The 17,324-nt window shown below is 38.3% G+C and overlaps 1 protein-coding gene across 2 annotated transcripts in view; it reads left to right on the top strand.

The window, feature by feature from the left end:
* Positions 1–17,324, top strand: part of LOC131040646 (succinate--CoA ligase [ADP-forming] subunit alpha, mitochondrial) — a 55,697-nt gene that overhangs the window by 25,671 nt on the left and 12,702 nt on the right. For both annotated transcript variants that reach the window (XM_057973602.2, XM_057973601.2), the window contains exon 5: positions 9,167–9,228. In XM_057973602.2, the coding sequence (XP_057829585.2) occupies positions 9,167–9,228 (62 nt within the window). The remainder of the gene's footprint in view (positions 1–9,166; positions 9,229–17,324) is intronic.

The raw sequence follows: 17,324 nt of genomic DNA, 5'->3' as shown, positions 1-17,324 counted from the left end.
GGGAAAAGAGACTCGTCTTACCATAGCTGGACAGGACTTGGACAAGTTTGACGAGTGCAATCAGGAAGCCGTCATTGCTCCTCAAGCTCTCTGTCACAGATGACTAGTTGCCTTAGATTCCCTTTGGCAAGTCGGCATCAGATATCTGGAAGCACCTGAAGGAATAGCCGAGCGTTCTTCCTGAAGAACCAGTTGTTTTCCATCATGATGGATGAACGTATGTTCTAAGTCCTTACAGGAGCATCTCACGAAGCTATTGGTCGGAAAATGGAGGAAGAGGATATGGTAGTCATCACCTTGAAAAGTCTACCAAAATCCTATGAGCACTTCATAGAAACTCTCAACATTACTTCAACAAATGTTGATTTGAAATTTCTAGAGTTGTGCACCAAACTTCTACAACAGGATCGTTGGAAACAACAGTTTGGTAGCAGTGCCACTTCGTCCTCCTCAGGGCAAGCATTTGCAGCCAATTTCTTTCACAAGTATAAAGGCAAATCTTAGTCATCTCAACAGATGGGCTCCAATCAGTCTCAGGATTGTTCGAAGAAGAAGAAGGTTCAATGCAACTACTGTCACAAATATGGCCACTTGATAAAAGATTGTCGGAATCGGATATCTTCCGAACAACGGAAGCAAGGAGGGTCCCAGCTTAAAGCCAATGTCGTTGAGCACACAGAGCAGAAAGAGTCTTCCTTTTACGCCTTCATGGCTAAAAGACCTACAAACCATGTGAAGTCTTTTGCCTGGTATATAGATTCTGGTGCATCTCGACATTTCATTGACATGATTGGTTTACATAATTCTCTCCCTTTACTGATTCAGTCATTTTTGGAGGAGGTGAAGAGTATACCGTTGTCGGCAAGGGCAATGTTCAAATACAATCTGGTGGGAGGAATCTCATTTTCCTCAATGTATACTATGTTCTTGGCATGGAACTCAACCTTCTCTCAGTGAGTTAGATTATGTGGCATTCTCCTCAACTTGATGTGATCTTCAGTTCACACAAGTGTTCAATTGTCGATCGTGCATCTCGCACTACTGTAGCTGTTGGCATTGAGGATCATGGTCTATACAGACTTGTGGATATGGGTGATTCTCTTGAGCATGCTTTTGCAGCTAAATCTTCCTCTATCAGCAGTCTCTGGCATCAGCGATATGGTCACCTGAACATTCACTACCTTGTTCAGCTTGTTTGGGAAGATTTAGTACATGGCTTACCTGAAATTGAAACTCAGAATCAACGAGTTTGTGAAGCTTGTCAGGCTGGGAAGCAGTATAGGACATCGTTCAAGGATGGTGACTCATGGCGAGTCTCAAAGGTATTGCAGTTGGTTCATGCTGATGTATGTGGTCCAATGAATACACCTTCTGTTATTGGTTGTAGGTATTTCTTGCTTTTTGTTGATGATCTCAATCATAAAATGTGGGTGTACTTTCTTAGACATAAATTATATGTGTTTACTGTATTTCAGAAGTTTAAGGCCTTAGTAGAGAAAGAATTTGGTTGTCCTATTGTCACTCTTAGGTCAGATAATGGGGGGGAGTTTTGTTCTACTGCTTGCTCCAACTTCCGTGATACACATGGCATCAAACGTCAGTTAACCACATCGTACAGTCTACAAAACAACGTTGTACAACGTCGCAATTGCACCATTACAAAAATGGCTAGGTCATTGTTGGAATGCAGGAATGTTCCTAAAAAATATTGGGCAGAAGCAGTGTTTACTGCAGTCTATCTTCTTAATCAGTCTCCTACACATGCTGTTAAGGGGAAGACTTTGAAGGAAGCATGGACTAGTCGTAAACCCAGGATCAGTCATTTTGAAGTTTTTGGGTCTTTAGCATTGTTGTGACGTTTTCACACATCGCCCCATTGCAAATGGGGACCCATGTTTTTTGCTTTTTAGGGTTTGTTTAGGGTTTTGTTAGCTGGCCTTTGCATTTTGAGTGCTGTCGGGGAGATCAATAGGATAGCAGGTCCTGCTAGTCTGAAAGTCCTGATCCTGAAATTTGGCTAAGTCTGGAATGTCCTGATCCTGAAATTTGACTAAGTCTGGAAACTGAAAAACCTCAAAAAACTAGATTTTGCAATATAACTCCTGGAGGTCTGAAACCACTCTCAAACATCCTGAAAGTATATATGGAATATAACTTAAAGTATAAGAAGGAAATGTCACTTATATTTAAATGTTATATTCCATAAAAAATTATCCTGATAGAGAGTTCAAAAAGTCAAATTTCGCTCCTGTCCCTCTCCCAGGGACCAAGGCAAAGCGCTCCTGTCCCTCACCAAGGGTCCAGGGCGAAAAGGCTTATTTGAGTCATTCCTGACCTTGTTTGGTCAAATTGAAACATCAAAGACACAATGAAGGACGAAATGAGCATGATAGAGCATCCAGACTTGACAATGAAATGATGAAGTTTTTTTGCCTAGAAGGTCAAATTCGCTCCTGTCCCTCATTGAAGGACCAGAGCGCTTTTCTTTATATGCACAATTTTAGACCTTTTTTGGACATTAACTTTTATTCATAGCATGAAGTAAGGTGAAATCTTCCCTAGCAAAGGAAATTTGAGATGAAAATTGTAGTGATTTGGCCTTGAGGACAAAAATCGCTCCTGTCCCTCACTGAAGGACCGGAGCTTGAATTCCGAATTTGCATTATCCTTGCAAGATTTAAGTGATTTCGCGATTTGAAGAGGTCAAAAGAAGTATGTTTTGCACGTTGAATATAACTTGAATAGGCCACAAAGGAGAGAATCAACCCAAGTTGCACTAGGCGCTCCTGTCCCTCTCCAAGGGACCAGAGCGATTTTCTCACAAGACAAACTTCGGGCAAAGGCAAAGCAAGTTTTATGTTTGAAATGAATGAAAAGGGGCTTGATTGGTACAATGAAGATAATTTTGAAGGCTAGCAAAACACAAGTAAGCTCATAGTTGCAAAATCGCTCCTATCCCTCTCCAAGGGACCAAAGCGAAATCTTCAAAATACCTAAGTGCCTAACATTTTGAAATGCTATTTCTTGTTGCTAGGACTCAAGATGAAGTGGGGAGTGATGTTCTACGTCTAGAAAGTAATTCGATATTGATATGGTTAAGAATTTGTGCTATGGACTAAAAATCGCTCCTGTCCTTCATTGGAGGACCAGGGCGATTTCTATAAAACCAACAATTTTCCTTCAAAGCCACGCTAAGACAAGGCTATACAAGATGGGAAATGCCTTTCGCAAGATGATAAACAAGGAATTGACCCCAAGAATCAACAATCCTAGGCTCAAAAAAACAAAATCGCTCCTGTCCTTCACTGGAGGACCAGGGTGAAAATCCTTGGATGAGCTCATTTTGCCTTAAGAAAGCGAGTGAAACGTGCATTGAAAGGATGAATGAAGATCATTGTTTACCCCCAAACTTGAATTGGCAATTTGAAAGACAAGGATCAAGGACAAAGACAAAGATCGCTCTTGTCCCTCACCAAGGGACCAGGGCGAAAATGCTTTAAGGCACACTCCTTCCAAAGATCACATGGATTAAACTCAAAATTCCAAACAAAAATGCCATTTTGGACGTCCAGGAAGAGATTTTGAACGTGAAAAGCAAGAAATACAAGGCCAAAAATGAAAAGGCGCTCCTGTCCCTCTCCCAGGGACCAAGGCGAGGTTCTTACAAAGTGATATTTTTACCATGCCTAGGCGCCAATGTCCTCTAAAACACATTAAATGCCAATTTCGCTAAAACTCCAAAATATTTTAAAATCAAATTGACATTTAATAAAAGCGCATAGCATTTAATAATTAATTTTTGAAGCCTTAAAAAAATCGAAATTTTCAATTATAAAGGCATTTAAAATTAATTTTTTTTTATTAAATTGAATTTAAAAATGGAGCGCTTAAGGTATCTTCTTTAATGTTTTTTGCTAAGTCGGCCTATGGGAAATTGCAATGGTGAGCGCCTATATAAGAGAGGTATTTTGAGCGATGTTAATCCATCATTCATCCATTCATTCAAAGTGCGATTTGGAAGAGCAAGGAGGAGCGCGAAATCTGGTCTAAGTTGGAACGAACTTTGTTAGAGGCTAGAGGTGGAGCGAATTTTCCTTAAGTGTTGAAGACTTAAGGTGGTGGAGTTGATGCTTGTGAAGACATTTGAAGGCGAATTTCCAGATTTTTGAAGAGGCTAGTGGAGTTTATTCTTTTTCAAACTAGAGGAGGCGTACTTCATCCAAGGAAGGACAATAAATCTTGCCCAACAAAATCCGGTCCTCTTCCTTCTTTTTTCAAGGTTTTGTACTTAAATACTCAAAGGAAAGGTATGAAGAATCATTTTTTGAAGTTCTTATTCAAGACTTATTATGATCCCATTGCAATTTTGTAAAGTCTAAGTCTTGAAGATCCAAATTCCATTCATTATTAATTTGAAAATGTGTAGTTCTTGATTTATCATGACTTTTTTCAAGTTAATATCTTAAGTTTTACCTTTGAAAGGTCTTAAATTTCATGCTTTGAGGTTTGATGCTCAAAAGACTAACTTTAATATTTTGTGTAGGCATCAAATGGAGATCCCGGAGTTGTAAAATCAAGTTAGATCAAGGACGGTCTCCTCCAAGGACGATCAAGCAAGGACAAGGGCGACCTCCTCCAGCCTAGCATCGACAAGGACGGCCTTCTTTGGACTAACGTCATCAAGGGCGACTTCTCCAATCCGGTATTCCAAGGCGAGGTACATCAATCATCCTGCACATCAAGGACACAAGAAGTTAGAACAAGGGTTCATTGAAGAAGCAAATAGTTCCAGATGAATTAATTAAAGCTAGCTTCTCAACAACATCAAGTTGAATATTTACCAAGTTACAAGTGTCAGACGAGGTGGCATCCTAGTCATTACTTCTCCAGTCAGTGTGGTCCACCTCAGCATTTCCAGATTCAATGTACCTAACTCATGGAAGGTGGCACAAACTCCGATGTACCTTCCCCAGCTATCCATTGGTGGAATTTTCTAGAGAGGACATGTGTCCAAGCAATACAATTTTATCATTGGTCAAGCATTAAATGTTATGTAATGGTTGTAACAAACCCTAATTAGGGTTTTCATTGTTGAATCTTGGCCATTGATCTCGAATTGATCTAAGCCATCGAATTGTATTGAGGGCACTATATAAGCCCTGGCATTTCATTTTGTAAAGGCAATAAATAGTTAGAATATAGTTGGAAGCAGTTAGAAGACAAATAGAGAGTAGTTAGAAGGTGATTAGCTAGTTGATAGAATAGCAATTAGAGTAGAGTAGAGAGAGAAGGCAAAGATTGTTGCCAAGATGTTGTTGTAAAAGACTTGTAACTTCATTGAAGAAATGGTGAAATTTATGGGTAGATTCGACAATTTGCATGGTCTCTATACTTCTCATATTTGATTTCATGTTATTAGATGAGTGGAAGAAATGTGCTTGATTGATGGTGGAATTCGTATATCCATACTACTAGCAGTTTGTTGATTGCAAACTTGCCTTGTGTAGTCAACTGGAATCATTCAGCTTAAGCTTAACTTCAATTGTCACTTCTTCATTGATATGCATCAACCTGATGGTGTCTATGCCTGCAGTGTTGATTTGAACATCATAAAGCTTTCCTTCGAAGATCTCACTAACCTTGTGGAGATGCTCCTGGGATGTCAAAACAAGACTTAGTTAGAATTTCATCAAAGATCATTCATTGCTCCTACATTCTTAGTATTAGAATTAGATCCTTTCCTCACCCTCCTCTTTTTTCCTTTTTTTCAAATCTAAGCTAGTAAGAGCCTGTGTTCCAGCAATATTCAAAGTAGATCAGACGTTCAATCATCAAATGTAAGTCCCCTTGTGATTCCAACAAATCACATCATACCACAGAGAGCTTATACACACGTAGAGATCCTACATACAAGAACCTTGGAGTCATCCTGATTGATCCTTTTTCGCGATATCTTCAGCAATCAGAGGCTTTATTCAAGAGAGGATAAGGTACCCTTGGGTATTTTATTCTGTGTTTGATAGTGTACAAAATACACGTCAACAAGCATATGTTTGGATTCTAGATGCCAAGCGCTCCAAGTTGGATTCCAAGAGTCTGAAGCTTATGTTTACAGGGTTATAGTGACAACCACAAGGCTTACTGGCTGATTGATGTTAACATTGATCATCTTATCTTCAGTCGCGATGTTGTCTTTGATGAAGAACGAGGACCTTTTCAGCTTTCCTCGTCTGAGCAAAATTCTGAGGATTAGCCTTTGAAGGCTTCTGATATAGGTGTCCGTCTTCCATTTGGTTCACTTGATGGGAGGGATGATGCAGATTCTGAATTTGATGATGCACTACCTGAATTTCCTCCGGATGATGCTAATCTTCCACCTATTCCAGATCCTATTCCACCTCCAGTTCCAGTTATTCCTCTTGCATTTGATGTTGGCTCTTCTACTCTCCGACCTAAATGGTGGGGTAAGACCATCGATGGCCTTCATCCTGATGAGCTCATTGAGGGTAGATCTTCTAGAAATAAGGGCAAGCAACAAAATACAGTTAACTATGCTCTCATGGCCAACATTCATAGTGTTTTTGAGCCTCAAACATATTTTGAAGCTAAAGGGATTCCTGAGTGGGAAAAAGCTGTGGAAGCTGAACACCAGAGTCTTCTAAAGAATAACACTTGGGTCCTCTTTGATCTTCCACCAGGGAAGAAGCCCATTAACTGCAAATGGGTGTATAAAGTTAAGTACAAAGCTGACGGAACCCTTGACAAGTACAAAGCTCATCTCGTTGCTCGTGGTTTCTCATAGAAGGAAGACATTGACTACGAGGAGACTTTTGCTTCTACAACCAAAATGAGATATGGCTTGTCCTTGCCTTAGCAACTCAGTTTGGTTGGAAAGTCCATTAGATGGATGTTAAGAGTGTATTCCTCAACGGTGAGTTGCAGGAAGAGGTCTACATGATGTAGCTTCTAGGGTTTATGGTTGCTGGAAAAGAACATCAGGTGTGTAGACTGGTGAAAGCACTCTATGGCCTGAAACAGGCTCCTCGGGCTTGGTACATCAAAATTGACAAGTACCTTACAGATAATGGCTTTCAGAGGAGTCCATCTGATTCGAATCTGTATGTCAAAAACACTGGTGATGATATTCTTATTCTTGTTGTCTATGTTGATGACCTGATTATCATTGGTAGTTCGACAACTTTGATCGATCAGATCAAACAAAGCTTGTGCCAATCCTTTGACATGATAGACTTGGGACTTCTGCACTATTGTTTAGGTGTTGAAGTTTGGCAGATTGAAGGCAGTATCTTCATTTCTTAGTTTTAGTATACCCGAAGTTTGCTTGACAAATTTAGGATGCAAGACTGCAAACTTGCATCCACACCTATGGAGAAAGGGCTGAAGCTGACAGCCAAATTGGACTCAACTGTGGTGAACGAATCAACATCTAGGCAACTGGTGGGTAGTCTCATCTACCTTATTGCTACTAGGCCTGATCTCAGTTTTGCAGTGAGCTACATTTCACGCTTCATGACAGCTCCAAAGGCTGATCATTGGGTAGCAGCGAAGCGTGTGCTGCGTTATGTGAAGGGCACTTTTGATTTTGGACTCCTATACAGCAGAAGTCACGATCCTAGACTCTCTGGTTACACAAACTCAGATTGGGCAGGTTCGGTTGATGACAAAAAATCAACTTCTAGGTATGTTTTCAGTTTGGGATTTGGTGTAGCCACATGGACTAGCAAGAAGTCACAGGTAGTGGCTCTTTCCTCGATAGAAGCTAAGTATTGAGGAACAGTAAAGGCAGCTTGTGAGGCAGTTTGGCTTTGACGGATGCTTTCAGACATGCAAATGTCTCAAGTAGGTCTTAATCCCTTTTATTGTGATAATCAGGGGGTGCTCAAACTGGCCAAAAATCCGGTTTTCCATGAGAGAACCAAGCATATTGAACTTCATTGTCATTTCATTCGGAAGCTGATTGAAGATGGATCAGTTCAGTTGCTGTATGTTCTGATGGCGGATTAGACAACAGATATCCTCACCAAGTCTCTGAGCCCAGACAAGTTTGTAAAATTTAGGGGGCAACTTGGTGTAGTTGATAGATTGACCATTAAGGGAGGGTATTAGAATAATATCTTTAATGTTTATTTAATGGTCATATTGTACATTTAGTTAGTTTCTATTTTTCTCTAGTTTACGATTGTTTCTTAATAGAAACATCGTCTTCATGAATGCTATATGTACATATGAATTCTTTTAATAATATTATTGTATTTCATGAACATTTGGAAACAACTCAGTCCCTTCTTCTTAGGTACTGACAGAAATAACAAAAATTAGACTAAGTATACTAACTTTTCATGTGTTATGAATATATATGAAATTAAGTATGACTGCCATACATATTGCAGTCTATATAAATATTACTATTAAATTCTGCATAAGAGCATTATCAGGATTCATATTTTAAGCATAAGTATTAAGCACATTCCCATGCATACCACCAAGAACAAGGATGTTACTGCCTGTAACTTAATAACAGTTCTAATCTGATCTGATTGATGGTGTTCTCCGTAGATGCTTTTGATTCCTTTCCTTTATATCTCTCAATGTAAGGGAGAGGTCACGCCTCTTCATCATTTATGCCCTTTGGCAAGAGACACACCCTTTCACCATTAGGACCCTTTGAAGAGTGCAACTCTTCATTATTGTTGGAGTCTTGGTTTCTTTATATTTGCAAGTCCAAATACACAGATTTGCTGTGTCTGTGAGTCATTTCAAGTTGAGCTTATTTACAGTGAAATACTTGCCCTGTCGCATGTCTATGGTTCTGAATATCAGACACTATGGACAGCACAGTGTTATGTTTCCATGTTAGTAAAGCATGTTGGATACTGGCTGTTGTGGATGTGTTTTTTTATAAATTATGTCTATCAAAGTATATTTAGAAATATGTTCTTCTTTAGATGACATTTTTTCTAACCTCCGCAAAAAGAAGCTACTGTGGAAAGGCAATTGAAGATGCTAGAAACTGTTGCATGTTGGCTATTTACATCTTGAAGTTAACAAGATGAAACTGTATTAGAATTCAAGTTTGATTTAAAATGCATTTTGTTGTTGGGGAATCTGAGAGATTGCTTACTGTTTTATGTTGGTTTTCTTTTAGGCATAGTTCTAATAGGAGAAATCGGAGGAACCGCAGAAGAGGATGCAGCTATGTTCATAAAGGTATCTAAATATTAATTGTTTATTAAGTTATTTGGACATTTTGAGAGCAATTTTCCTGCTTTGTGCTTCTTCCTTTATTTGTAACTGAACAGCATGATAGAATCAAGTTAAGCATATAACATTTGTAATAGCTAACTATAAGCTTCTTGATATTATTTATACTTCTTGAGGCAATTTACTTTAACTGCCCAACCATATATTGTTTCTAGTAACATTTTCCAGTCTGTTAAAGTGTTCTACAGAAAGGGGATAAAACCTTGTGAACTATACCTACACTCATATCCGAGGCTTCATTGCCTATGGTATGATCTCAGGCTGGTTCAGTCTGTTGAAGGTTCTCACTTTACTTCCAGGGAGGTTATGGTCTGGTTGTTTTCCATCGGGCTGCAATGTTGCCTATTTGTTCAAGAGTACTGCCATGGGTGATGAACTTGTGACAGTAAATGATTTATGTTTGGATCAAGATGGGTACAGAAAATAATTTAGCATACCTCTTCTATCAATTTAGAACAACTATTCAGGATTGTCAAATTGGATTGCAAGAATTCCATACCAAAGGTGTTCAATTGATTGGATGTAATCAAGATTACTCCAACCTGTATCAAGAAGTTAATTGTTCAATTGAAATTGCAGATATTTGCATGTTTACTCATATTCTGTTAGATCATCTTCAAGTCGAGGATATCACATGGGTTAAACAAGTACCACACTTTTTGTAATGTAGTTGGATGTAATCAAGATTACTCCAACCTCTATCAAGAAATTAATTGCTGAGAGTTGGAATACAGATATCTGCACATTTACTCATATTCTGTCAGATCATCTTCAAGTTGAGGATATCACATGGGTTAAACAATTACCACACAATTTTTAACGTCTATTTAAATTTTAAACCTTGTGATACGTTAATGGAAGCTTAAATTCATCTCCACGTGATGTTCAGATGAAGTAAAGGATTAACCTTTCAGCATGTGTAAACAGGATGTGTTGAGTTGGTTCCTCACTCTGTTTGTGAACAATAATAATTTCTCGATTTTTTTATTATGGCATTCTCATTTTGATTTTCTCAGTTTCAATTCTGTAGAATGCACTGTCGTGACAATCAATTTTCTACCCTTACCTCTGCGATTGTTGATTTCATTCACTGGACAGGCCAGTGGTCTAAGCACACAACTTTATACATTGTTATATTATTTTGAATATTTTTCCCATTGATTGTGTCAAATATTTTCAACTGCATTACAAAATAGGGGAATTAAGCAACATATTAGATTCAGCAGCATTTCATATCAATTTTTTCATCCAATGGTTCTAATTTGCATCGCAGGTTTATAATGTTCTTAAGCTAGTTCTACCTGGACCCACTATTATTTTATAAGGAATGCCATCTTGCTAAATAGGTGATGACAACTTGTTCAAAATTATATATCTCTGCATGAAAGATGGATCTATTTGGTATTTTCCCCTGTAGTTTGCATAGACTTAATAATTTAGAAGTAATTCTGACCAAATTAGGAGTTGTGAACATACCACATGGGTCAGATATGGTTCTTCAACAATTCTGTTATGTGCTCACATTGTTTGAAAACAGACATGAAATCTGAATGTGATAATCTTTTGAAGATAGGCATCATTATTTTTCTTGAGGGCACTGTTGTGACGTTTTCACACTTCGCCCCATTGCAAATGGGGGCCCCCACTTTTTGCTTAGATTACGTGTCTTAGTTTTCTTAGTTTCTTTAGTCATTAACCTTTGCTGAAGAGTAAGAGATGTCAGGTTGAGGTCATGTTGCAAAATTGCTTGAGGTTGTAGGTTGTCATTAATGTCAATATGTTGCAAGGATCAACCTAGGTTGTCAAGAAGGGTCGATTTTGAAAAGACCATGTTTTCCTTGCAAATTAAAAGATAGTTCTTCAAACTGAAGTTGATCAAATCTAGAGGGCGAAACCTTCAAGTTTGAAGAATCAGTCAACCATCAAAGTCAAAAAGAAATTTCAACTGCCAACATCTTGCAAGAGCCTGCGGATCAACTTAGGTTGATAGGAAGCAAATTTTTTTTCTAAGTGTGAGACCATGCGGATCAACTTAGGTTGGTAGGAAGTCTCTAAGTGTGCCTGCGGATCAACTTAGGTTGATAGGAAAGTGAAAGTGCTTAAGTTCAAATGTCAACCTTCAATGATAGGAAAGAGGCTGCAAATCAATCTAGATTGGTAAGAAAGATTGATGAAGAACATATGAAGAGCATTTCGACTTCAACTAATAGTGAACCTCTTGTGCACCAACTTAAGTTGGAAAGAAATAAAGTTTAATTAATAAAGTGCAAATCAACTTGAGTTAATAAGAAGGCGAATTTCTTAAAAGGATGAAAAGATATGAATCAACCTAGGTTCATAAGCAAGGTCGATGTTGAGAGGGTTTTATCTTCTTAGCAACTAAAGAATAACTTTTGCAAATTAAGAAGGTTGATCAACCTAAGTCACTCAGCTCAAGAGATTAATGAAAACAAGAATACTACGACTTGAGATGGTAGAGGACATCGTGCAGATCAACTTAGGTTGGTTGGAATTTACAAGCATTATGAAGAGTTCTTGTAGACCAATATAGGTTGATAAGAAGCTAAAGTTCACTCATATAAACTTAACTCTCAAGAATGAGAAAGAGGCTCAAAATCAACTTCTATCGATGGGAAGTTAATCTTTCTAAAGATCATGGAGAATGCAAATCAACCTGAGTTCGTGGGAAGGAGTATCAAAGCAAGTAAGATGAAGATCAACGTCTACCCTTAGAAGGTCAAATGAAACGAATTTGAGAAGGATAAAACCAAGATGCTGAAAGATGAAAGTGAGATGTAAGGAAGATAAAGTTTGCTAGAGGGTAGAAGAAGAAGAATTTGCCAAACAAAGGAGAGAATAAAATCGGCTCCTTACAAAGATGAAGACATGAGACTTTTAAGCTACAAAGATGAAGGTTGGAAATTATTAAGTCAAAATTCGAACCACCAAGGAAGCAAGTTAGATAAATGATGAGGCAAATTTGAAGGAGATTCAAACCAAGACAGCTAGAAGTTTAATGGAATTGAAAATGATGTAAGGTGATTTGAGCTTCAATTTAAAAAATTTCTTAATTCACTTCCTAGTAAAGTCGGCTGTCCAAGAATTGAAAGGATGTGATTTCATTGAATAATAAAACTTTTTCTATCCTAACAAAAGTCGACTTGCATAGGAAATGAAGGGTTGCGACTTCTAACCCCAAGCCATATAAGTAAGGGGAGAAAAATCTCTTGCAGATCATAAACGCGCAGAGCAACAAGTTCACCCAACAATAAATTCGTACTGCAAGTAAAGAAGGAAAATCATTCAAGGTTGATAACATTGCATGAAGAAAGAAGTTCGCTGGCTTTGGATATACAAATTTGCCTTAGATCAGCATCACAAATTCATTCCTTACAGCTGGAAGAAAGAGTTTCAGGCATCAACTCGTGGAGGAGGAAATCAAAAGGCTGGTCAAAGACCAAAGCCTAAATCGCCTTGCATTCCAAGTGTTGGTTAAAGATACGATTGTCTCAGAAATTGGACTGTAAAGCCTCATCAAATTTTCAGAAGTAAAGAGATTCTGAGTGTAATCAGATTTCTAGATCACAAAGCTCAGGTTTTGAACATGGATTGAATGCATTATTACTTAATAGACGATTCTAAGTTTTGATCTTGTAAATTTGAAAGCATTTGTATTCACTAACAAAAAAATCAGAACTTAGAAGTATTATTAGAATTAAGCTTTAAAATATTCTTCAAACCTTCTAACTTCTAGCTTCGTACATGAACATGTCAGGGGAAGATACACAAGGCAACTTGAAGGAGGTGAACTGGCATCATAGAGGAAGCTTGAAAAGCTTAGAGATAGAGAGTATCACAACATCAGCACATTTGAGCCAAGTCAACAAGGAGATCCACACATTTGAGGTCTAACTCAATGTTCTTAGGGAAGGACATACTTCACATTTCAACGTCATGGTCATCAACATGATAGAAGATACCTCAAAGATGCATGAAGAGGATACATGTCACATGGATTCCAAAGGATCAAAGTCTACTTTTCAAGCCAACATGTTCCAAGTCTAAGGCAAGGAATCCCAAGATCAAAGAAGGTTAAGGAAGAAAATACTTCATGATTCAAAGGTTGAGATTGTGAATGCATCACAAGGAGGAAAATTTCCAAGTTAGAGTAAAGAAGAGTGAACGTGATCAAGGAATGAAGAGCCAATTAAGCTACTTCCACATCAGCAAGCCCAAGTTCAATTAACCTGATTCATCTCATGGTGGAGCAAGTGACACATGGTGCCTCATCAAATACTTTTTATGTATGTAACCTATTCTCTCATTGGTTAGAAATCAAAATGGACATGTGTCCAATTCATTGTAATGATCTTATTGGCCAAAAGAAAGTTTGTTGTAACAAACCCTAACTAGGGTTTTAATCTTGGCCATTGATTTAAGAATCAATCTGAGCCATCGAATTGTACGGGGAGCACTATAAAAGGTTCAAATCTCTCATTTGTAAAGGGTTAACAGAGGGTTAATGTTAGAATAATGGAAGAGTAGATAGATTAAAAGTTAGAATAGAAGCTAGATTAGGAGAAGGCAAAGATTGTTGTGTAGACTTTGTTGTAAAGAGCATATGATTTCATTGAAGCTATGGTGAATTTGATGTGTTATTTCAACAAGATGCATGGTCTCTACTTCTCAATTTGCTTTCATGTTGTTTAGTTGAATGAAAGGAATTATGAATGACTAATGGTGAAATTCATCTGTCCATACCACTAGCAATTTGCTGATTGTAAGTTTGCCTTGCGTGGTCAACTGGAATCTTTAAATGAGCTTAACTTTAATTGCTATTTGTACCTTGATATGCATCACCTCGATGGTATCCTTGTCGTTGATAGTGATTTGAACATTATTTTTGCTCTTCTTAGAAGATCACATTAAGCTTTGTAGAGTTGTTGCTTTGCATGTCAAAGCAAGGCTTAGTCAAGTTTCACCAAAGGTTATTCATTGTCTCCTGCATTCTTAGGAGTAGTATAGTCTCCTCGAACCCTATCTCTTTTGCTATTTTATTTTCCAAGCAAGTAGTTAGAACCTAAGTTCCAGCAACATCTAAACATTCAAGCATTCAAGTATTCAATGTAAGTCCCCTTGGATTACCAGCAATTACATCAATCAATTGAGCTTATCCACGAGTCAAGCCCTGACAGTAGAAACCTTGGAGTTGTCTAATTTGATCGCGAAGTATAGCATTTGAGAGAATTTGTTTAAGAGAGGATAAGATACCTTGGTATTTTATTCTGTGTTCGATTGTGCTAAAAAACACATCAACAGACACCAAATGCAACAGTCATTATGTATTTATCTTCAAAAGAATGACAGTTTCTACATTTGTTGATTTTCTGGGATTGAATAACCCTTCACAATTTCTTTGGATTATGTTGTTGGACATATCTGTTAATCTCATTGAGTATGGCATTTTCAAATAGAAATTGCAGATGAAGATGTGGTGAATGCCAATTTTGTTGTGGAAGGGATTAGTTTCCTACACCTTTATGCCATTTTGATTGACTAATGTTTTGGCAGAATTTATATATATTACAAGATTTTCCATGTCTTCATGAAAGTTGATTAAGTGATAGGGTTTCACTTTAACATGAACTGGTAAAAGATCATATTGGACAATTATTGCAAATTCTGTAAAAATTTAGGCATTTTACTTCTTAAAATTTCTTTTGATGAAGATAGATGTCAGTCATATTGGCTTACAACAACTTGTTGGGTCACATTACTTCTAATGGAACCCATAAAAATTACATAACTTGTTTAAGTTTCTCAACCGTGGATTCCTCACAAGGTTAAGCACTCTGCAAATTTATTGTGGAAACATATGCCTTTCTAGCAGATAGGGGGCTTTGCACGAATCTCAGTCAAAGAGTTCATTGTCAAAGCATCGGTACTGAGATTTCATGTTAAGTCCCAGCCCTTTCATGTGCCTATAGGTGTGTTGGACAATAATTGGAAACACACACCCCCAACACAGGGAAGTCAATATGACCATCTGATACATTTCGCTAGCTGCAGGATGCTGAAGTATAAATTGAAGTATATCACCATAATTAGTGATCTGTTGGCTCTGATCTGTTAATAACTTTATTGCAGAATATTGTCACCATATGCTTGCCAATAAGGTCCATCAGGCGTGGAGGTATTCTGTAAGGAAACTCATTTTATTGGGAACAGTTGGTGAATGCTGTTTCAAGAACAACTTCCTGATCACCAGTGGTGAACTTTACAATAGCCAATAAGATGTGTTTGACTGACCATAGCCAACAAGATAATCTTTTTGATGACAAATTATTTGTATTGTACAGAAGTAAACATTTTGACAAATCTTATACAACATTTGAATTTCGATGAAACTGTCAAATGTCTGTTGGTTATATAGAGCAGAATATCCAAGGAAACTCATCAAGGGTTGTGCAACCAACAAGAAACCATGGCAGAGATCTGTGGCAAGGTTTCTGGCTGGTTACCATCTATGCAGATTCGCAGATGCATTTGTCAGCAGAAGGGTAAGCCATAGAAGAAATACTTCATGCTTCTCAAACCAGCTTTTCCTACCATACTTTCTGAGTGACGTTTCTTGATTTTGTTGGAGCTTTGACCTTATAATGATTTACATACAAGTATATCCTAGTAGATAGTTTTCCTTGACAAGTATTTGAAAGCCATTTTCTACTAGATCTAATGATGTAGATGCAGTTGTAAGTTCTTCTGCAATAGTCTCCTTTGTTTGTTTGTGCGTTAGGATTTCATTGCAATCAATGCACATCTTTTCTTATTGAAGCAATCATTGTCTTGCCTAATTATATGACAACTCAACAATGCAAAAGCACATAGTATCCGAGAGTGAATTTCAGTGGTTGAAATTGTACTGAATTATTTCAGTGCATCCATTGCACACTTCTTTATGGAAATGGAAAACCATTTAAAGCTGTTCACCTTATTATATGACGACTCAACAATGCAAAAGCACATACTATCCGAGAGCGAATTTTAGTGGTTGAAATTGTACTGAATTATTTCAATGCATACATTGCACACTTCTTTATGGAAATGGAAAACCATTTAAAGCTGTTCACTTTAATATGAAGAGATGATTTGTGCTAAAACTAAATAACCAACAGGGTATAAAGTATAAACCACTTGGATGTGAGAAAATGTGAAAAATTTCACATTGATTTATTGCTAAGGAGAAAATACAATGTTCCACGGGGACGCGTCCCCCCCCTTTTTGGGCGCGTCCCCCCGTCAGAAACGTCTTGGGGACGGGGGGACGGGGACGTGACGTCCCCCGCTGTCCCGCCACTACCACCCAAGCGCCGCCGGGACACCGAGACGTCTCCGCATCCCCGCGTATCCCAGGGAGACGTGGAGACGTGGAGACGTCTCCGTGGGAGACGTCTGGGCGTCTCCCAGAGAGACATGGAGATGCCTCCACGTCTCCTTGGGAGACGTTTGGGCGTCTCCCCGTCCTTTGAGAGACGTGCAGACGTCTCTCCAGGGACGGGGAGACGCCTGGAGGTCTCCTTTCGCCCCCACGTATATGCAATGTTTAAAATTAAAATTTAAAAAAAAAGTGACTTTTTAAGTTTTTTGAGGGTTAAGGGGTAACTCTAATTGGACGTGGGCCAATAGAAAAATAACACCCGACACCTTTAGAAAATAATAAAAGTATTTTTGGCCTCGCGGGGCGCTGCCCCTCGACCCCGCCCTATATTGCGAAACGCGCAAGGGGTGCTGCCCCTTGACCCCGCAAGGGGCGATGCCCCTTGACCCCAACTTGGGGGCACTGCCCCCAAACCCCCGTTGAAAAATATAGGGGGAAACCGTGTCGATATAAGTAGGGAAAATCTAACCTCCGAGTCTGATTAGGCTCCATATAACAACACAACTTAGAAATCTTGGTATTTAGATATAGTATTTCAAATTTCCTAGTCAAATTTCTCATACTGTAATACTGTCATACTGTTCATACATCTTTTCAAAACTAG

Source organism: Cryptomeria japonica, chromosome 1, assembly GCF_030272615.1.
Source record: "Cryptomeria japonica chromosome 1, Sugi_1.0, whole genome shotgun sequence".
Lineage (NCBI taxonomy): Eukaryota > Viridiplantae > Streptophyta > Pinopsida > Cupressales > Cupressaceae > Cryptomeria > Cryptomeria japonica.
The sequence above is the reverse complement of the archived record's forward strand: the minus strand, read 5'-3'. Positions and strand labels throughout refer to the sequence as shown.